We start from the raw sequence: 21,989 nt of genomic DNA on the forward strand, positions 1-21,989 counted from the left end.
TATCCTTACAGTTCTTTTAAAAAGGTGGGACACCGCGTTCAGAAGACTTAGAATAACTTACTCATTGGGCATACTGAACACGGACGCGGTGCCACCAACTCGGACAATATCGAGGCCAAAAAACGTGATCTGAGCCATTCACACTGGCTGACAGCATTAAGATTCGCCGTCACCACACATCATTTGCATTTTGCACGGCGTCCCAAGCACAAGCAGAACCTTTCATGAATGCATTTTAGACTTCACATACACCTTACTAAAAAGAAAAAAAAACGCCCGGCGCTGTACGGCACAATCAGAGACTTTGAAAGTTACAGTATAATTGTGAATGCTGTGTCTTTAACAGGTAGCGCGGTCATGGACGCTGCCAACAGGAAGCAGATCGTGCGCATGACCTTACGCGCCTGCCTGCTCGCTGCAGGACTGTGTGCAGCAGCGGTTCACGTCGCGGAGAAGCATCTCTGATGCCGAGACAAAAATAGGATTGTAAATGCAAAGTACGTGCAGGGTTGTGTTCATGCTAATAGGGAGTACTCCAACTTGAAATTAAAACGCGTCTAGTGACCGTGTAACTGAGGAGGCATCGCTACCGGTGGGGTTTTTTTTTTCTTTTTTTGAAACGTCAACGTTTCCAAACGTCGTTGAATGACTTGACGGTATGACTGTGTTGTCGTGCCAAAAACTTGCAAAAAGTCCTGGTTCTGCGAAAGAAAACGCAGCACGCGTAAAATACGCAAACAAATATGGATGGTGAAGAACCCACCAGATGATTTTTGTATTTGAAGCCGTGTCCTCCTATCCGTTTAAATCACGCATCTCGTGAATAATTTCGGTTGATGTTATAATTATGTGTCCATGCTTGTCGTCTCACAAAAAAAATAAACTATTTTCCCTCTTTCATTAGGCTTTCCATCACGGGGCCAACATCAGCGCAGGAAAGAACAGCTTGAATATCTTCAATGGCACACATAACAATAAATCAGTACCTCCAGCAGGTATTGTGTAATTTACGACCTTACAGCTATTCAAAAATATGTTAGGAGGCTTGAATGAGGATAGACTTGTGTTTATCGTGAGATAACTCTGCCTCGACTTTCAGTGTCCTCTTCTGGCTGGACGGCAGGAGAGCTGTAAATGAGTTTTGCATCCTTCGTGCCAGGTACTTGAAGCCACCGACACCAGAGACGGAGCATTCTGTGCTGAGCTTTTGTCATTCAAACACCCCCATGTGGCCAACTCCAGGCTTCAGGTAGGATGTTCCGTACTGTCCCAATGCTGGCCCTCGCAGCTGCCAGGAACCTGCGATGAAACATCGACCTGCTCAGTGGTCACGTTGGCCAAGTCAATGTCAGTGACACAACTGCGTGTGCAGCACGGAGTGAATCAGAGTGAGGGACTGGGGTAGGTCTAGTGAGGCGCAAGGGTTCATTGAGCTTCAGAGTTGGGTTAAGGTTAGAGTTGGAGTACAAGGTAAGACAGGGGTGGGTCCCAGGTGGCCCATTCCTTTAAGGTGCTCGTTAAAATTAACTCGTTAATATATCGTTTTGTTGAAACAGTTTCTCTCTTCCCTCCCTGGGGCTGTTAATGCATTTTACTGTACATAGGTTAATAGGAAGACTCCAAGGTGAGGCTATAGTGCTCTGCAGGATTCAGGATGATCTTGCCCAATGATGTGCATGATCTTGGCCTCTCGTAGTGGCACAGACTGCAGGTCTTTTATGTTCATGTACTGTATGTGCGTCATGTGTCATGGACAGGCCAACCCTGGTTCTGTTGAGCCTCAATCCAGCGGGCCTTGTGGGGTATCCTGACAATCTCTGAATGCCTGGAACACATTTGCATTGACTGCTGAAGCTGGGTTTTGTTAAGTACTTCACTGATCAGCTGAAGTGGAAATTCGATTGCCCCGCATTCTCATGGGCCACAGCTGGCCATATATTTAACTTACTAAAGAGACCAAAACTCCCTTCACGCACTTGGGAAACTTCTGAATTATACAGGCCAAAATACAGGGGCTTGTGTGGGCTGATGGTGCGTGTCACTGTGCTAATTCTTGATTCTTAGCTCCCCAGCCCCGAGGAGAAGTGCCAGCAGGTCCTTGAACCCCCCCATGATGAAATGGTTGCGGCACATCTGAGGTAAGGCGGGAGGATTTAAGGCCCTGGTACTGTGGTGGATCTGAGTGCCACAGTATCCTAGGGTCTGCCTAATTGCACAGTGACATAGTCAAATTAAAGCTGACCAAGAGGTGGGTTGTCAAAGAAGCTTAGGCAGTCTGTTCATTATTCTGAATTATGCTGGTCATGCAGAAACAAATAGTTTTGAAATTCACAAAATAACGCCCAACAACGTCAGTACAACAGATTTGGAGTTGCTTTCAGTGGGAATGTAGCACAGAATTAAGTATTTGCTTGAGGATGCTGTACGGCCTTCTGTTAATCCAGACCTTGTGTCCTTTTCTTTCTCATTCCAGGTGTACATATGCTGTAGCAAATCACGACTTTGTGGAAGCATACAAGTGCCAGACAGTAGTGGTCCAATATCCTTTAATACAGTATGGTTTGCAGTACCTTTCAAATACCTGCAAACTTTTTGAATTAATCTTAGACCATTTGAATGCTATTTACATCAGTGAACAGAACTTTACTGAGAATAAGTACATTAATCCTTTGCTGAAGGATTGATTGAATCAGTTTATCATTTGCATCAGAGAAAGCCCCCCAAAAGCATTGTGGCATCATCAAAATAATGATGCAACCTCATACCGAAAAGCTGCACCAATACAATTCTTTTTAAGCCACGGGATGTTGTCAAAACGTCTTTATGGTATTGTCACAGCCAAATAGCAGTAACAAAGAGCTACCGTATAATTCACTTGGCAGCTCGAGATAAATGTCTTGCATTTTTGTAATGTGGCTGTTCTGTTTGATACAGTACATACAGTAGAAAAATATTCTTCAGAAATGCATTGAATTTGAGCGAAAAGATTCAGACACAGTGTCAAATCTGTACTTTTATAGTGCAGTGATATTTGTGATATGCACTTTAATCCTGGATATTAACAGCTGCTTCTTTTTCCTTAATGTTTTACATCATTTTTAAAAGCATTCCAGGCTCACAAGGAAGAAAACTGGTAAGACCTAGCAAATCTCATCTATACATTTAACACATTTTACAAACGTCTTGATGCCGGCATTATTTGAATAATACATTCTTATTGTTGTAACATTTTTGAATCATCAGTTGCTTGCCAAAATGTAAAATCAGACAACTGATCCAAAGATTTTGCAAACTCAACATACTAAAGATTGTAACTTTGGGCTCACATCATCAGCAGGTATGAATATCATTCGGTTCTTCTTGAGTTTATTTGAATGATGCAGTTTTCAAAGTTTGGTGCAGTGCTCACTTTGTTTGTGTGCAAGTAAGGATATGCAGTAAAGTAAATCCACGGACAAATAATTGCTTTCTTATGGGAAGGTTTCTCTTGTGAGTCCACTGAGACATAATGGGCAGTTTCTATTCTCCTGCCTCAGAGCTGGGCTTCATGTGCTCCTTACATCTTTTTCTACTGTTTCTCTCCATTATTTCTGTTTTCTGGAGATCCAGACCAAGTAGTAATTGTAGTAGTAACCCTAACCTGAACTCAACTGATGCCATAATCCCCCTCTTACGTTGAGTTCTGTGGCCTTAGTCTTTGGTCTCTTATTTAGCCTGTTTTTTTCAGGGCCCTGCCAATAATGTATGCAGTGGGATTAGACCTCCGCATCTTCGCCAACAATGTAAGTGCTTGTAGTGTAAATGTGGTCTTTCGTGATGTGACCGTAGCTGGTGTTCAGTGAAAGCACTCTTTGCACTCTTCTTCCGTGGGGCAGTGCAGTAGAGGTGAGGAAAGTGTTATCCGCGGTGTTCACTGGGCCAAGAGCTGCATCGAGTGCTCAGGGGAGGGGGGGGCGACTTCTCGGCTTCAAATCTCGCGCCGCAGTCCGCCCGCAGGGAGCAGAAAATGTGTGTGCCTTCCCCAGGCGGAGCAGCAGCTGGCTAAGAAGGGCAAGGGCAAGGTGGGGGACATGCTGGAAAAGGCCGCCGAGCAGCTCATGAGCTGCTTCCGCATCTGTGCCAGCGACAAGTAAGCCCCGCCCGCTGCGCGTCGTTTCCTCGCTTCGTGCTGAAAAGGAGAGCAGACTCCCGCCCGAAGAAGGCTCCGCGGCCGAAGCGCTTTGTCTCTTTCCTTTTTCGGCACGGAATAGACCTTTACTCGTTCCTTTGCAGCCCACGCATGCTGACGCAGCTCCCCAGAACTAGGAACGTGTCTTATTGATTTGTGTGTTTTTGTCTTCTGGTAGCTCTTTTTTCTGCTGTGTGTGGGGGGGGAACAGTAGACTTCATATAGCAGTGGTGTGCAGTCTCGGAGCTTTTCTTTCTAGAATTCCCTCTAGAATTGAGCCTTTTCCGATACCCAGGGGCAGCAGTTCCAAGTCCTGGTCCTGGTGATTTACACACCCGCTGGATTTTATTCCAGTGGAGCCCGCAGTTACACAGTCAAACCCTGCATTGACTTCATCATAGTAAGACCAATGTGAACAGTCTGTTCCCAGCTCTTACACATGTTGGAGCTTTAACCAGTGTGCAGGGTCAGCCAAAATGCTGTCATCAACCTTGACGGATTATTACAAGTTAATGACTTGGGTTACTGTGACAAAAAAGGTTTCAAACGAAAGCATGAATAACAAAGTTTCTAACAGTTACCTTGCAATTCTTTGCCACCCGTGGAGGAGGAAAAACTTTAGTAAAATAATTGGCATTTATACTTGTCGGCAGCGTTTTGACTAACCCTGTATTTTGTAAGTGAAATAAAATCCCAAACGTGTGACTAGAAACAAAACGCAAATATTCCAACGAAGCAACTTCTTAGATCCAGTGAGGCTTCAGTGATCTGATGAAGACGGGCTTCTGTAGCCTCTGTTTGCTCCAGGATTTCAGAACTTGGTGCACCGTTGTCGCTGGTTAGTTGTCGATTTGAAACGGCGAGCCGTAGGATACAGCCGAGTGCAACTTTCTGTTTAAAGGACCGGGAAGAGTAAGAGGTTTCAACCGCTGGGTTGTTTTTCAGCCGCGCTGGCATTGACGACTCCAAAAAGTGGGGGATGCTGTTTCTCATCAACCAGCTTTTCAAGATCTACTTCAAGGTAAGGCCGATGTCTTGCGGTGGTCGCCGCCGCCGCCGCCGCTGCGCGCGCCCCCTGCGGGAGGGGCCCTGATCGCTCTCCGGTCGCCCGTGTTCCAGATCAACAAGCTGCACCTGTGCAAGCCGCTGATCAGGGCCATCGACAGCTCCAACCTGAAAGACGAGTACAGCATCGCCCAGAGAGTCACCTACAAGTACTACGTCGGGAGGAAAGCCATGTTTGACAGCGATTTCAAACAAGGTGTGAATCCGGCTAGACTTGCGAATTTAAACTGATGTCAAGCGGCTCTTTTTCGAGCGCAACCGCTGGGGCTCCTCTCTGCAGCTTTTTATACAGTAATAGACGAGACTGCTGCTCGGCTGCCTTTTCAGACTAGTATTTCTTTCCATTTGTGGGTCTCGGTTACCTTTGTTTAATGTACATTAGATCCTTGTTTTACGCAGGCACTGCAGGGACAGCACAGTCCATGCATAGCTATGTGTACAGTATATTGCCAGTCTTGGCCACCATCCCTCGCAGTCCCTGTCTGTGTACTCTTTTGTTGTCTAACTGTAGCCTTTGTCTGTGCATTTTATCCCAAAGTATCTTGTCCCACATACTGTCTTCGGTTATCTACCTCGGAACCTCAGCCATCAGCACCAACCAGACATTCGATCATCACCGTTCAGTGTTTATAATAGCTGCACTTCCTTTTTTGTGGCCTTTTCCCTTTATTCTGTATGTTTGTTTTAATTACGTCTGTTTATTTTGTGTTTTACGTAAATGTGAATTTTATTTGTGTTTGTGTGTTTTATATGGACTTCATATATTATCATTAATTTATGTATTTGTCATCTCAGGACACGCATTTCTAATTATTTCATTACTGGGAATTTCTTTCACTTAACCAGTTTTTGGCTAACAAATCTTTTCATTTCTGGCCATGTTTTTTCACAATTGCGCTTCACTGCGGCTACACTTGCCTGCATACTAAGCTCCTCTCCATACCTCCCTGCCCTGAGTTTGAACAATCCTGTGGATTTCTTGGCTATTTCAAGAGTTGGTTTAAATCCAAGATGCTCCTCATCCAAAAACAGCAAGGAGACCTGCAGGTTTTAAGGCTTGTGCACCGGTGCTTTGTGAAGGCTTGGTTTCTGATGGTCGTTTGTCTTTGACTGCCCCTAGCGGAAGAGTACCTGTCGTTTGCCTTTCATCACTGCCACCGGTCCTGTCAGAAGAACAAGCGCATGATTCTCATCTATCTGCTCCCGGTCAAAATGCTCTTGGTGAGTCTGGCTGTGTCTTAAGGAAACAACACTGCCATCACTTTGCTGTGACAAACAGGGTCTGTTTGAGATGGGCATTTCACAGTTTTTTTAGGTTTCACCTGCATTGTACCATTGCACTTATTCAGGTCCCTTTGTGCCCATCCGCTGACAATATTTCTGTCTCTGAACGATTTTTGAAGGACAGTATTCAAAGCCTTCCCAGTTTTAAAACGAGTTATCAAAAAACGGAGCCCGCTGCAAAAAAGTCACGTTAAGTTTGGCTTCAGTCGAACACTTATCAGCAGCTGTCTCTTAAATACATTTCTAGTTCCGTCATGTGACATTTCTAGCCATAAATACAGGCGTTGGCGTGTTGAAGATTGGACAGCCGAGTCCCGTGCCAACTCGCTAGTCAGGTAGAATGGGTCGCAAGCTGACTGGCGGTGAGTCAACAGCGCACAGTCGTCTGGGCAGAAATCGCACCAGGGAATCTGGACTCGCACCAGAGCACATGAGAGGACTGTGGACGGAGATCAGGAAGCGACGACGGGCCTGATTTCTCCCAGTGCCTGATTTGAGCTTGTCTGTGCCCTGCAGGGTCACATGCCAACACATCAGCTGCTCCGGAAGTACGATCTTCTTCAGTTTGCGGACGTTACCAAGGCTGTGAGGTAACAGAGCTGGTTAGCTCCTCCCTGACCTATGTCTCTGCTCAGGAGAACTGGATAAGATGCTGTACATGAATTAACCTACGTCTGGTCCCCTATTGTGCATGTCCCCTGCCATAGACCATCTGAAATCTAAGACTTCGTTTACACTCAAATGGCAGGCTGCATTTCTCTTTTTGAGAAGGTGATCTGTATCAATGTCTGTGGAGTCCATTATTATAGATCTCTTTGTCCCTCGCAGCAGGAATCTGCTCTGTACGATGGCATTGGAGTTCTTTGTATCTGTGCGCCACGTTAACCTCCTCCTTCTCTTCTTCTCCTGTCGGCAGTGAGGGCAACCTGCTGCTCCTGAACGAAGCACTGGTGAAACACGAGACGTTCTTCATCCGCTGCGGCATCTTCCTCATCCTCGAGAAGCTGAAAATTATCACCTACAGGAACCTCTTCAAGAAAGTGTGCGGAAAGCCCCTAAAAATGTCATACTGGAGCTGAGTGATGGCGGGGGAAAAAATTGGGCTGTAACGTGCTACATTTCATGTTACCCATATGTGTCACACAATTGCCTGCTCTTAGAGATGTTGGAAGGGAAGGCAGTAAATGGAGTAAACTCCACTGGCCATCATTTCATTGTGGCCATGCTGGCAATCCAATTCAATGACTATTGGGTGGGCAGTTTGCATACACTGCAAAATTAGGTCCCTTATCTTAATACGGATAAGCCTGTGTATAGACAGCTTGGTGAAAAACAGGTTGTTAACTGGGAAAAAAATCCCACCATCTGAAATATTCCCGCCTGGCCTTTGGAAATATACTTTGTTCTTTTGTCTCAGAACTAGTGTCATTGTTTGCCTGTAGAAATGAGCCTTTTTCTAGAAACAACACATGACATTCTTACCCAAAACAAAGCAGTGCTTTTAGTGGTCACACACCTTAGTAATACCTGTAGGAATTCGTGTTCTTAAGTGTTCTCTGATGGACACCTCTTTAAGTCAGGCATTTAATACATGTTTCATGTTCTGTGGAAACGCGGAGTTTTAGGCAGTTGTGGTTTGGTTCAAATATCATAACAGTGATCTCTGGATCATTAAAAGGGTACTCAAAAAAACCCAAGTGAACTATGTTGTGTCACAGTGACAACTGCAGGATCCACATCATAAGACACTGATGAAGAAATGTTTTATGGCACAAAGTTGTGAGTTTGGGAAAATTCAGTGAATATTCTCTTTTAATATCGAAACCTTTGTTTGAATGGAAAGAGATAAAACTAGGGTTTTGTCTTTGAGGTTTTATTAACTGACTATAGGGTGTCAAAAGGATTGCAGTAAAAACACTAAACCTGTATAACTTTTTGTTTTTTCTCAGGTATCTGTTACTTAAAGCTCACCAGCTGCCCCTGGATGTGTTCTTAGTGGCTCTAAAGTTTATGCAAGTGGAAGATGTGGACATTGATGAAGTCCAGTGCATTCTTGCAAATTTGATTTACATGGTAAGAACTGTACCTGTGTCAGTTGTACAGTACATCAGTTTGACCCCAAAGCTTAGTTCTCAAGTTGTGATTCTGCTGTGAAGGGATTTTGTCTAGTCTTTTGGGATGTTTTGAAAGATTTTATGCTTTGAATGGGTAGAGGAACACAAAATGTTTTTCCCCCATCCATTAATTTGATATTTGTTTCTGGTTTGTCTCTGGCAGGGTCACATCAAGGGTTACATCTCTCACCAACATCAGAAATTGGTAGTCAGTAAACAGAACCCATTCCCTCCTCTCTCTACTGTGTCTTAATCACCAAAACTGTGGCCAAGGAGGGGACTGGTTTGGTTAAGGAGCTGATATTGGGTATATTCTGTGTAAATGCTATTTTTTTATTTTCATTTGTACTGTAATTGAGGAAAAAAATAAAAATGAAAATAATTGATGTATTTGTTTTCTTTTGGTGTTCATCGCATGTACTGATAAGACAGCAGTCTTAAAGAGATACAAGAAAGAGCTACAGTTCTAGGAGCGTTCTCTGCTGTGTGGAGCGCTGGGCACTGAGCATTTGACTTGGGTTTGTATTACTCTATTCGGGCACCTGTTAAAGAGGAACTACAGACCCAGTTTCTCAGACCGGTTATTAAATCTCAGTACAAAAATTAATTAATTTGATGTTCTAAAAAATTGACAAATGTCAAATTCAGCACAAAATCATGAACTTTGTGATAGTACTGTAAATCACCATATTGTTGCAAACCACTGGTCTTGCAACGGGCAAGAGTGTGAGTTCCCACAAATTGTGAAGTGGCCCTTCCAGCTTACTAGTCACTGTAATGACTAATGTGATGTACGTGTGAATAAGCACAGGTTGTGCAGCAGACAGTTCACTGCAGAAACATTCCAGCATGATCTGCATGCAGAATTAACAAGTAACTTGTATTTGTCGGCAAAAATGTCTCGAAGTCTAGAACGATATTCCTGTTGGATTAAAAGAGATGTATTCACTAGCCTGCTGCTTTACAATGTAATAAGGCCACTTCTCATCGCCTGATGTTTTCTTGCCTCATTCTGAATTGTAGAATATGGCACTATGCATACCTGGAAATTTAGTCTGTTTTGTGATGTGAATTGGAGGTTCTACGTTACTTTATTTCAATGTCAGAGTGGTTTGAAATGTACTCATCAATGCTCTTCCTAACACCAAAATACAAAAACAGAGTTGCAGTTCCTCTTAAAGAGTACTGTCATCATTGTCCTCTGCCTCATCAAAAAAGATCATTTCTGCGTCGGAATATGTGCTCAGAAATGCAACAGTCGTAATCTCAAAAATGACCCTACAGTTCAGCATGCCAAGTAAGAGGTCCTGTGTCAATGATGCACCGTTTAATATGCGGTTGTATTCCGTAGCTAAATGTATGGGGCTGTAAAATGTGAGCATAGTTTATACCAAGAATAGCATGATTACCGGCTCCTGACAGAAGGAGAAAACAAATATTGTTTGACCCCAAAAAAAATATGTATATTGAGTTTGAATCTTATTCTCTTTCCATAAGTTAGACATTGCTGTAAAATCCAGCGCAACAGGCTGGTCATAAATCAATGTCGGTTTCCTTTTGTCGATTTGTTCACTTGGAAGTTTGCGCGGATGTACACATGCCGATGGGGAAAAACGATTCGATCCCATCCCTTTCTAAGCTATCCGCTAGCGATTTAGTCAGCGCTCACGGTTTTCCCGGGCTCTTTCTTCAGCACGTGGCTTCCCTGCGCTGCGCGGCACAGGGCTGTCAGGCGAGAGCGTGAAAGCAGTTCTTTCCCGGCGCCGCAGGGCTGGCTATGTGGAGGTCCTTGTATGCTGGTTAATCCATGACAGGTGTCTGGAGACCTTATTGAAGACGTACCCCTGCCTGCAGTCGTAGCCGCTGGGCGGGGAGGTGAGGATGCCGGTGAGGAACGAGGTGCCCTTGTGAGAGGTTATCACAGGGGAGCCAGGTTTCACGTCACAGCCGCCCTCCCCTGGCCCTTCCATGCAGAACATCTTGTTGGTGACGGTGAAGTTGTGCCTCTCCCGGCAGGATTCCAGAGGAAGGTAGGAGAGCCTGTTCAAGAGGCTGGCGTTCCTGCCCCCCGCGTCCCCCGCCTTCGGCCCCCCAATCACGCCTCCCGAGCCCAGCATCAGCACGTTCTCCGCAAAATCCTTCTCGGGGAGGCAAATGGGGAAGACGCGTCGGCTGAACTCGAGGGGCGTTTCCAGGCGGAGGAGAGCTAAATCGTTGGCCGGGTGCTCGGCCGAGTACCTCGCGTGCGCCACAAATCGAGACACGTTCAACATCCGTCCCTGACCCTCGCCACCCTTGGTCGGCCCTCCTGGCAAGAGAATGGACAGTCGTGGGGTTGGTAGGAAACCTTAAGCTAGTAAAATAGCTTCAACATCACGCTACAATTACTGTAGCTGCACCAGCTCTTAGTAGTGGTGGGTAGTACTGCATGTTCATCTAAGATTATTTCTGAACGTGTATTGCCGGCTGTAAGAGAAGAGAAAAAATACCAAACAAAATCTGGGCTTTATTTCGTTCTGACCTAAGAGTTTTGGAGGCTTACCGACAGAAACGTAAAATCTCTGAAGTGCTGGGATGCAGCTTGCTGTGGTCACCACCCAGTACTGCCCCAGAATAGCTCCACTACAAAATACTTGGTTGTCTTCATTGATGAGCATTGCCTTTCCAGAAAAGAGACACCATTTTATATACAGTATGAGCAACATACCAGATAGTGATAATGTTTGTTTGGCCTCCAAGAGACAACCGAGAGACTGACTGATACTACTGGAGAAGGAAATCTCCAATGCATAGAAGTATTGGGGGGGATCTCTGTGAACTTTGTACACACTTTTCCTGCCGAAGATGCAATATTTTATAAAGTGGACATTTAGAACTGGTTTGAACTGGATTAGAAGACTGTTAGACACAAGGGCTACTCTGTAATTCTATACTGTTATATAGTAAAGCGTGCTACGAACCTAAGTAACCAATAGTATTAAAAGAAGCTAGCTTTAGCAAATAGGGAGGTAGGAAGATATTGTGGTTTTGGAACACTGTCAATCTTGTGAGCACGGAGAAGTGTGATAACAGAAAAATATTTAAGGACTGTTCTAGTTGAATTACTTTGAGAAAAATATACAGAGCATCTCTGTGTGTTTCGCTCCCATGCGCATGAAATACAAACTTCTTTTAACTTTTGAGAGGGACTCCTGACTGTGTTTTAAGGGGAAGCGGGGAAAAAATTCCCCAACAGAAGTTCCATAATATATTATACTGGTTCCCAACCCTGGTCCTTGGGGAACACCCGTGTCTGCAAATTTAAAAATGGGCCTGAAATATAAAACTACAATCAGCTTCAGAACTTGGCCTGATTTCTGTCATCATTATCGGAATGCTATGTCTGGAGAAAGAATAAAGGGTGAAGGAGTAATAATGAAATGTGTTGGTGTCACCTGCCAAGGGCATTGTCCCTGAGGACAGAGCAGAGCCTCAGCTTCTGAAGATCTGGCCTTTCCGCTGCCCTCAGGAATGGCTAGGAGATGCCCCTTCCCGCAAGGAAATTTCACTGTCGATGGACGTCACACGAACAGCCATGTCATTACTGTTGTTCTCAGTGAAAACTCATCTATCACACTCTATCTCAGTGAAAAGCAATTATGTTGGAAGGTTGCTCTGTGACATAAACAACCCAGAGGTGTCACACACCTGAAAGATGATGGCACATTTCAGTCCACTAATTGGAAACATGCAGGCAGAATGTAACCCCTTTGATAAAACCTTATAAAAATAAACTCAATCCAAACTGTCTTGCATATCTTTAACCTATCTTTATCTTTTTCAAATGGTCCAGCCTGACTATGCCATTGGCCAGCTCTCATTGGTCAGTAGTACATGACTTTCATGTGTTTTGCTCCCCAGAACTGCTGTACCTGATTTACTGATGGCTGGTCTGTTTTTATTGCTCTAGTTCACAGATATTCAGTCCTGGACCTGGAGGGCAGCCCTGTCTTCAGGTGTCATTCCGCTTTGTACTGGTAATGACTTGACTTGGATCTGTTGTGTATTTACTGATCTGTACTGCCTCTGCTTCCAGGTCTTTATTCTTTGAGGATTGTGAATTGCCTCTAAGGTGCAGAGGAGAGCAGCCATCCTGGGCCAGGACTGAATATCTCAGCTGAAAGTAATAAGGAATTACTCAGTCATGAGGACTTTTTGCCTTTCACAGTTCATGTAACTGACTTGAATAATGAAAAAAGTCATCAAAACAATCAAAACAAATGGAAAACGATCAGTAGGTTCTGTATGGCTTACACTACCTTTTGGGATACAAGACCTCCCATCTGAATGCAGCTGGTATCCGCTGGTGCAGGAACAGACAAATGCGTTATAGGACTCAGGGTGGCAAAACTGCTCACAGCTGTGGGGCTCATCGATGGTGCACTGTGACACATCTGTAATCAGTCCACACAGACACAAGGACAGGAATGCACATGTTCCACCTTTCATAAACCGGGGGCCAGGACTTTTAAACCTGTGTAGTCAAACCAATACGTTCTAACCCACCCTCTCGTCTTCCGGCTAGTAAACATCTCTATCCTGTTTTGCACAATCTGCCTCTGGGTGTAAACTGCCTTTTACAATATGAGACTCAAGGCTTTCTTCTTCCTCGGTTGACATCTTCCATTTGCACCTCACACAGAAATATAAATGGTGTTTGCTGCGGTTGTAAAAAAAAATCAGCTGCATCTGAATTGACCTAAGCAACACATGCACTTGCGATATAGCAAATACATGGCATACAGGAGTCTCGACCCTTACTGTGTCAGACAGGATTACAGGTGAGCCATTTGTAAAGGTGGGCAGCACCTCATTGATGAATTAAGCAAGAACTTGGCTCAATTAACAGGCCTCTGGTACCTAGAGGAGGGTCCTCTGATTAGCGTCACCTATGACCTTTATAGTACTAATTTAACAGATCACTTGCGGAATTGGTAACAGTTAAATTGTGCTAAGTCTTGGGGTGTTAGTGTAACCTGTAAAGCCACGATTGCTGGAAAGCGTCTCTCCAGGACAGTGTTCATCACTGACATGGATCAGTATTACATTTTTTCCCCCATGATAGACAGCTTTCATGTTGACAGATTAACTCCCAGTCAGTAAACACTGTTGCTATCAATACCGCGTCAGCTGTTGAGTTCAACAGTGTTTACCAGTTTCACAGTTTGCCCCCCTGTAAAGCTCCATGCATTTGCACTCGTATCCTCCAACCCGGTCAGTGCACGTCCCTCCGTGCTGGCAGGGGTTGGGACTGCACTGGTCACCATCTGGGAAGAGGGAAACAGGGTCATCTACACTCAAGTCAAAGGGTGAAGAACCCGGGATTTAGCTTTTGAGTCACAGCAATGTTAAACCATTCCTGTCTTCAGCAGGCCAAAACATTTTTGGAGATTATGAACGACCAAAAAGGGAAACAAGTATGAGTATTTAAGGAAATAACTTCTCACATGGTGCTCAGATGGAATGCAACCTACAGATCCTGATGATTAGATCTGGTCTATACATCTGTCCGTTTGCTGGAGCCTATCCCAGCATGCAACAGGCACAAGGCAGGGTCCACACTGGACAGGATAGAAAATCTGGAGGAAAGCAGCCCTTCAGCACAAGGATTGTACAAATCTCGGCTGTAAGTAATAAGGTATTACTTAGTCATGAGAGCTAAAGGCCCTTTTTTGCTTTTCAGTTCGGCTAAAATGTCCTGAGTGTATTATCAGTGCATTATCATAAAGTATATATCTACGTATTATATAAGTATATAATCTATATATTGTACTTACAGTATGTTATGATTAAGTGTTGGTGCATGGTGTGCCCTGTGTGGATCAGTATAATATGTAATAAATAACTGATGGATGCCAGTCCATCGCAGGGCATGCACTCACACCAGGGCCAATTAACGTGCCAGCATGTCTTTGGACTGCGGGAGGAAACCCCCACAAACGCGCGGAGAGCATTCGAACCCCACACAGACAGCACCCCAGCATGAGGCAGCAATAGTTCAGGTGGGTAGCTGCGTCAGCATGCGTAGGCTGCAAAGGAACAAGTAATAGGTTTATTCCATGCTGAAAAAAAGAAGAAAGAGAACAAAACATTTCGGCCGTGGAGCCTTCTTCAGGTGTGAGAGAGACAGGGCAGTAGGCAAAGGTAAAGTAGCGGGAGAACAAAGGCTGGGAGGGAGGAGGAGTGAGAGACGGGAGCAGGGGACAGAAAGAGAGGCCAATCAAGAGGTGTGAAATGAAACTTCCAATGAATGGAGAAAATTTAAAAGAACAGTAGTCTGTCGTTAAGGGAAGGGAGAATGTGTGATCCTAGCTGCAGAATAATTTTAGTTTCGGTGGTCTTTCTGATGTATGAGTTCGGAAAACCGTCTTTGAGAACACAGACGGAGAGATTAGAGTGGTCGTGGCCGTCAGAGGTGAAATGAGAAACAATGGGCTTGGAGAGATCTTTAATCTTCACAGCCCTGACGTGTTCTCTGAAGCGGTCTCCGAGTCTCCTTCCTGTTTCTTTCTTCTTTTTTTCAGCATGGAATAAACCTATTACTTGTTCCCATGAGGCAGCAATGCCAGCCAGCGCTGCACTGTGCCTCTGACAGGCGTTCTAGGGAATCTTTATTTTTCATTATGAGAAGCGCACTTTCAATGAGCTAAAGAGCTGGTTAGGAGAGAAATATGGAAATGCCGTAAATATGCTTTAACTACATAAGAAATATTGAAGAAATGTGTGTAATTATCCAGAAAGTTATATATGCATGAAACATCACCGACATTTCGTTCTGTAAGAACACCATTCATACCTTTGTAAACGGCCCAAAATTTGTTCTAGAAAACAAACACAAAAAAACAGACTTTAGTTCAACTCTGCAGGACATTACACCTTACAACTCTGTTTGAAGACACTTTGAATAAAATAATTTCTAGAAATAGCCAGCAGCACAGTTCTGTTATGGTTTGGTTAGGCAAAGAGGAGTGATCACAGACTTTTAGAAGGTGTGCTGGGAGTTTTGTGGAACAGGTTGTGCTTTGGGAATGTTTTATGGGACTTGTGGTTCATGTTTTACTCTAGTCTGTGTAAAGGGCAGAAATTAGAGATATGTAGTTAAGGTGAACGTTTATAGTTTTTTTCTAATTAGATACCTAATGTATCTGAACAAATTGGAATACTCAAAAAGTAATAAGATCGTTGCAGATAATAATTACGCAAAAAATACGGATGACACCCGAAGAAGGCTCATCAGCCCAAATGTTAGATTTCTTCAAATTTTCAACTTAGAAATAAACTTTACTTGTGCCATTGCTGCCAACACTGAGACCCCATCCATACCCTTTTTGCATTTACTGTATAATTGGTAATAGCAGTATTAACTATCATAATATTTTCAATCTGCTGAATCCACGTGTGACATTTAGTTTATATCATGACAATCATTTGCTGTTGCAAAAGCAAGAGGGCTGTCTTAAATCACCTACAGCGCATACACACTAATGCCGTAGTTTGAATCAAATTGCACACTGGCCCTGTGCCTGCATCTGTGCAGTCTGTTACCCCTGGAGTAAAGGGCTTAACCAGGCCAGCGAGTGAGTTACAAAAAGCAGCAAAGCAGCTTTGGTCCATGCATTTCGAAGAAAAATACGAACCGTTTTGTCTGTGTCTTCAAAAACTTCTCTGGCTTCCTCATAGGTGCAGAGTTCTTCATGGCACTCTCTTTCCAAGTTGCCCTTTAGGATCTCCTCGATGAGCATGAAGTTCGCACGCTTGGTTCTTTGGAGGATCTGGGCGGCTTCCTCCTGGGTCTGAAAGACTGGAAGAAAAGCGACGCTCTGCAGTGACCTGTTTCTTTCCGTAGCGCCGCAGCAATAAGCGTCAGGCAAGTGCACAACGGCATCAAGCTGGGACTGTCTGTGTCACGACCAAGAAACACAGCAGCCCCCCGACTCGGTGCCTTCTGCCAGGAAGAGTTCTCACATTGTGCTTCCCTGCCATTTATTCTTCTTATTTACTATTGTTGTCATCCTGTAAAGCGCTTTGAGAAGCCACCTTTAAAGGCGCTATATAAAATAAAGTTTATTATTATTAAAGTTTATTATTGTCGATTCAGGGTCACGTAAAGCTTTATTCCATGCTGAAAAGAGAAAAAAGGAAACACAACATTTCGGCTGTGGAGCCTTCTTCGGGTGGTGTGTTCCCTTTCTTCTCTTTTCAGCACGGAATAAACCTTCAGGCGTTCCTTTGCAGCCTACTTGAACTACATTGTCGATTTAGCCGCGGATGCCGAAATTCAAATTTTCCAAATCTCGCAAACAATTGGGTTTTATCTCCTTTTTACTAACATCATCCATCCCATTTCCTCCCTGCGTTATCCGATACAGGGCCACGAGGAGCTGAAGCCTGACCCGGCAAGCCACGGACACAAACACAGGATACACCCTGGACAGGACTCCAGACCATCGAAGAGTGCACACAGACACCTACAGTACCAGCACAAGCAGAAACCCACACAAGCACAGGGAGAACATACAAACTCCATGCAGACAGCAGGCTGGGAAGTGAACCCAAGCACAAAGTCCCTTTAGAACTAGCCTGCGATTTCCACTCTCTGTTGATTAACCCAGCTCATGAGAAATGTTGATCAGCGTCATGAATTTGCCAAGTCTGTTCAATGACAAGTCAGTGTAGCTGCTACAATTTATTTCCCTGAAGTCCATCTGTTAGATGCTCGTGTTTCTCTTGCTGAATGTATTAGATGATATACAGTACACACACTGTACTGTAATACAGTAGTATATACAGACTATAAGAGAAGTGTGACAGTGCCAAATGCAGACCAGAATGAAGACAATCATCTTCAGTCAGGTGTAGCATGCAATAGCTTTCAATCCCAAATCAAAAGCAGCAAAGGTCTCTCATGACTACAGGGATGTGCTGTTGTGTTTGTCTTTCTCTCATTGAGGTCTTTTGTCTTGAAATGAAAACAGGAAAGATATCTTGAAACGGAATCGGAATATTCTAATAAAGAACTAAAACTGAAATGAAAGAAACCAAAAACATAAAAAAACTTTTGACAAAAACATTTTTGGTTTAAGTCTGATCTCTTACTCTGAAATGAATCCTGCTGTACTGTGCAACTTACTTTTCTTAAGTCAGCAACACTGGGTGGCCTTTGTCTAAAATCTTCAACAGTATAAATTAGTGTGCTGAACACAAAATCACAACATTTCCTGATAAGAAGCTTAGAGATTCGTGAAGCTTACATCTCTTTTCAAAGTGAAAACCCTTTACAAGAATCAAATAAAAAACAAAAACGCAATAAATGCTTTATTGTTCCTGATCACTACTCTTAAAATGTTAAATCCAAGAATAAGTCTTGCCAACTGTAACACGCAGATTTGACGTTGCACTGTTAGTGTATACGTATGTTGACATTACAAAAACATTTTTAAATAGCAATAGAAAAGTATTACCTTCATAATCAGCACCAGTTATGGAAAAGAACCCCACAAGTGTCAAACATAAAAACCAGTCCAAAGACACCATGATGACACCAACCTATTCAGATGCTACTGTACAAAGAGCTTAAAACAAAACCTTCACTCTGAGGACAAAGATCACCAATTTTCACTCGGAGTATTGCATAACCTTTCTGCATTGGGGCAATATTTGGTTTAAAGCAGGGGTGGACTTTACATTGCTCACTGTTTTAAAACATTGCTTTTCAACTGCTGCTAGAAAAGAAAGAATATCCTTAGTAATACCATTATAAACATTGCACTATTTTGTTTTTAAACATGACACTAAATCAGAGAAGCTAAAATAATCTAGAATCTGGTATAGTTTGTAATCTAGTCAGGTTCACAGGTTCTGTTCTTCACCCCTCTGCTCCTACTGTATTCAGTACCCCCATCTACTGTCTCAACTCATCGTGCATATCCTGTGTAATTTGTTTATTGTTGCTGTCATTCTTTAAAGAGCTTTGAGAAGCCACCTTTAAGGGTGCTATATAAATAAAGTTTATTACTGTCAGACATTTCAGATGTTCAGTTAATTGTAAATTGTAAACACAACTAAATAAACAAGAAATAAATATACTGTAAATCCTAAAGATAGCAAGTGTTTAACGAAAATGTACAGTGAAAAAATCATTTCACATAATCATATTGCACCCCTGCTACTGCTATTCAGCATGATCAGTGACATAGTTTAAGATGCACATGGATAGAATTGTGAAAATTTATCCTCATGTAAATTGCATTTTTGTCCAGTTGGTGTCAGTGTTTTCAAATGGTTGAATATATGTACTGTAGGCTTTGGGTGTTTTTATTAGTACATGATTATCAAGATGTCAAAAAGAATTGTCCCTGATGTTAACTTCTTGTAATGCTGTAATTTTTTCTACTGTGTGTCTTATGATGAAACGCCTACACATTGCTCATGTAAGGTGTACATGTTTTATCAAGGTTTCATTTCTGTCCATTATAATTTTATTTGTGTAAAGACAGTACAATGAATACACATGTGAAGTGCACCAAACTAAGCAATGTACACTTCAATGAAAGGAAAGGGTGCAATTATATTTCTCAAAGGACATTCCAAGCACAGAACATCACATGCATCAGTTTAATTTTAGTACTGACATTGTGTTTTTGTCCACGGAAAACTACTTTTCACTTTTTAGAAAAATGTGCTGTTGATAAAGTAGTGATAGTGACATGTTTATAGTGATAGTGATAAATTTGTTCCAGACTGTATGTATTCTGGGGTTAAATGGGAAGATCTGCCTGTTTTCCAGGTTTGACCTTTAACAGTAAGCAATCATTTGTCTGGCTGAGGATTGTTTTTCTGTTAAAAGCTACCTGCTTTGCTGGTCTGTTTGACTGGAACATACAGTACTATCGACCAATTCAAGGTCAGAGTTCAGTCGTTATTACAGTATTTCTCCTGAATTCAATGTTTTTAATGAACAGGGATCTGAATTTTGGTCTAATCTAGCTTTGAATCGAGCTACCTGGTTACTTTTTAACAAACTACTTAACTTCTATTCAAACATTTTTGCTGCAAATGTGTACAGTTTGCCAGAATTATATAAGTTGTATGACTTTGTGATCACCCCTGTAACTGGGAACCTTTGGTATCCATTTTTTTTGTACAATGATCATTCCCCCTGGAGCGACAGAGATTAGAGCCATACCACAGTATGATTACTTATATGTTTTAATTCGTGTTTGTATAAAGTCATTCAGAACAGGTTTAGAAAATACATTCCAGAAAGTACAATTATAATAAAGAATGAACCCACTGATATAGTTTGTGAACAGCAGATATTTGGGTACTGGAACTTGAAGAGGAAATTAAATGGACAAGATTTGTTTATGTAGACTTGTCAAAATCTTTTTTTTGAGATAATTCAAGAATGCAATAAAAACGAGAGGAAAGTGGTAAAATATGTTCTCTACATTTGAACCACAATGAGAATGTGGGGCTCAGTTTAAGGAACTGGGACTCTTCCCTTTTGTCAGAAAACATCATTACAATATATATAAATTCTTTAACAGAAATAAAAGAGGTTAAAATAAAATAACCTCCTAGGATCACTCTGAGGTGGTTTTTCTACCAGTACAACATTTCCTCCACTGTTTCTATGCCCCCTGAAAATGACCAGACTAAAAGTGGAAAGAAACTGTAACAACTACCGTAATAACGGCCAGGAGCCGTTTGGACTGTGGGGTACAATGGTCTGAAAATGACTCTGTTGGCATTTTCAGCCTGCAAAAGAGGAGACGAAAAGATTTGATACAAAATATTTAAAAAAATGAAACTGACGAAATGATCAATTAGAGGGATTCAAAAGGTTTACAGGGACCAGGGGACACTGTTACATATAGGATAGTGAGAAACAAGGACATTTAGAGCTGAAAATACTGTTAGATGCACAAGGATCAAAAAGACAGTAGGAACCAAGTGGCCTAAAGATGGGCTGATCTTGTACTCCTTCATGCTCTAAAGAAATCTTAGAATCTAATTTAATTTCAAATGACACAAATCAGCTGGCAGCCATATCTCCCTGCAGCTCTCAGTCTGGTCAGCACCTGGATGGGAGACCCCCTGGGAAGGCTGCTGGGAGAGGTGTTAGTGGGGCCAGTAGGGGGCGCTCACCCAGCGGTCTGTGTGGGTTCTAATGCCCCGGTATAGTGATGGGGACACTATACTGAAGTGGCACTGTCTTTCGGATGAGACGTTAAACCGAGGTCCTGACTCTCAGTGGTCATTAAAGATCCCCGGGCATCTCTCGAGGAGTAGGGAGTTATCCCAGTGTCCGGGCCAGATTTCACTCCTCGGCCTTTACCGTGGCCTCCAAACTGTCCCCATGTATGACTGGCTTGCACTGGCCCTGCGATGGACTGGCGTCCTGTCCAGGGTGTACCCTGCCTTGCGCTCGTTGCTTGCCAGGTAGGCTCCGGCCTCCCGCGACACCGTAGGGTATAAAGTGGTTTTGGCAAATGACATGACACGACACAACTCAAAATGAATTTGTCATTTCAGCGTTTTCACTTCTGATGAGTAAAATCACTTCTAAAAGTCCTTTGATCAGTATGGTGGGGTGGGGTGTGGCACGACCGCCTCACAGCCTGTAGGTCTTGTGCTCAGCTCTGGACTGGGGAGGCATCTGGCTGAAGTTCATGTTCCCTCTGTGTTTGTGTGGCTCTTCTCCGGTTGACTCTGACCCTCCCAGGGTCTCACAGTTGTGTGCAGTGTGAGTGACGCAGTGCCATTCCATTCACAGAGCAGTGCTGGAGTGCACCTTGTTCCCCTGAGATAGGCTCCAGGTGGGGCCCCCCCCTCACTGGGAACCAGCAGCATTCCGATGATGAATGTGTCACGTATACGATGATTTTGCATTTGCAATGATCTCAGGTCAGATTTATTTCAGAAAGACGCTCGATTTCATTTAGCTCTATGTAGAAATTGATCAAGTAGAAGCCTATCACTGATACACCCATCAGTGTATCATTCAAGCGAGATCTGCTGTTTCTCAGGGATGCTAGATTGGCATGAAGGAATTCACGTGCACAGGGAGTGAAACTGCACTGGGAAACTGGTGAGGTGTAGAGGATATTGCTATTGTTTGGAGAGCTAGAGGAAGGCAGCCACGTTCCATAACTAATACAGCAAAAAAAGTATCTGAAAGGGATAAAAGCACATTGTTTAGGATATATTTCTAGTGTATTGAATACTGTAGGTGTGTTACTGACATACCAAGCACTGCTAACATTTCAATCATCTGGTATTCAAGCCCCAGATGTACAAAATCAGCAAACGAGACC

The 21,989-nt window shown here is 43.2% G+C and overlaps 2 protein-coding genes across 3 annotated transcripts; one reads left to right on the plus strand and one right to left on the minus strand.

Annotated features, from left to right (window-relative positions):
- Positions 1-345: 345 nt before the first annotated feature.
- On the plus strand, positions 346-9,017 carry pcid2 (PCI domain containing 2). Of its 2 annotated transcripts, none has more exons than XM_088647433.1 (15): positions 346-497; positions 905-995; positions 1,160-1,249; positions 2,065-2,138; positions 2,474-2,539; positions 3,092-3,133; positions 3,728-3,782; positions 4,026-4,129; positions 5,114-5,189; positions 5,288-5,429; positions 6,354-6,454; positions 7,034-7,107; positions 7,434-7,559; positions 8,467-8,590; positions 8,795-9,017. In XM_088647433.1, exons 2-15 carry the CDS (start codon positions 960-962, stop codon positions 8,882-8,884), a joined length of 1,200 nt encoding a protein of 399 aa, XP_088503559.1. In that variant the 5' UTR covers positions 346-497; positions 905-959; the 3' UTR covers positions 8,885-9,017. The 2 variants fall into 2 exon arrangements, with proteins under 2 accessions (XP_088503559.1, XP_088503550.1); XM_088647424.1 differs by having other exon boundaries at positions 389-526.
- A 1,052-nt stretch (positions 9,018-10,069) lies between these two features.
- Positions 10,070-18,280, minus strand: prozb (protein Z, vitamin K-dependent plasma glycoprotein b). The gene is made up of 8 exons (XM_088647356.1): positions 18,132-18,280; positions 16,308-16,471; positions 15,467-15,491; positions 13,824-13,937; positions 12,930-13,064; positions 12,066-12,178; positions 11,174-11,291; positions 10,070-10,939 (listed from the first exon to the last, which is right to left on the minus strand). The coding sequence occupies exons 1-8, from the start codon at positions 18,202-18,204 to the stop codon at positions 10,407-10,409; spliced, it is 1,275 nt and encodes a 424-aa protein (XP_088503482.1). The 5' UTR covers positions 18,205-18,280; the 3' UTR covers positions 10,070-10,406.
- Positions 18,281-21,989: the final 3,709 nt, after the last annotated feature.

This window comes from Lepisosteus platostomus, chromosome 2 (assembly GCF_059453375.1).
Source record: "Lepisosteus platostomus isolate fLepPlt1 chromosome 2, fLepPlt1.hap1, whole genome shotgun sequence".
NCBI lineage: Eukaryota > Metazoa > Chordata > Actinopteri > Semionotiformes > Lepisosteidae > Lepisosteus > Lepisosteus platostomus.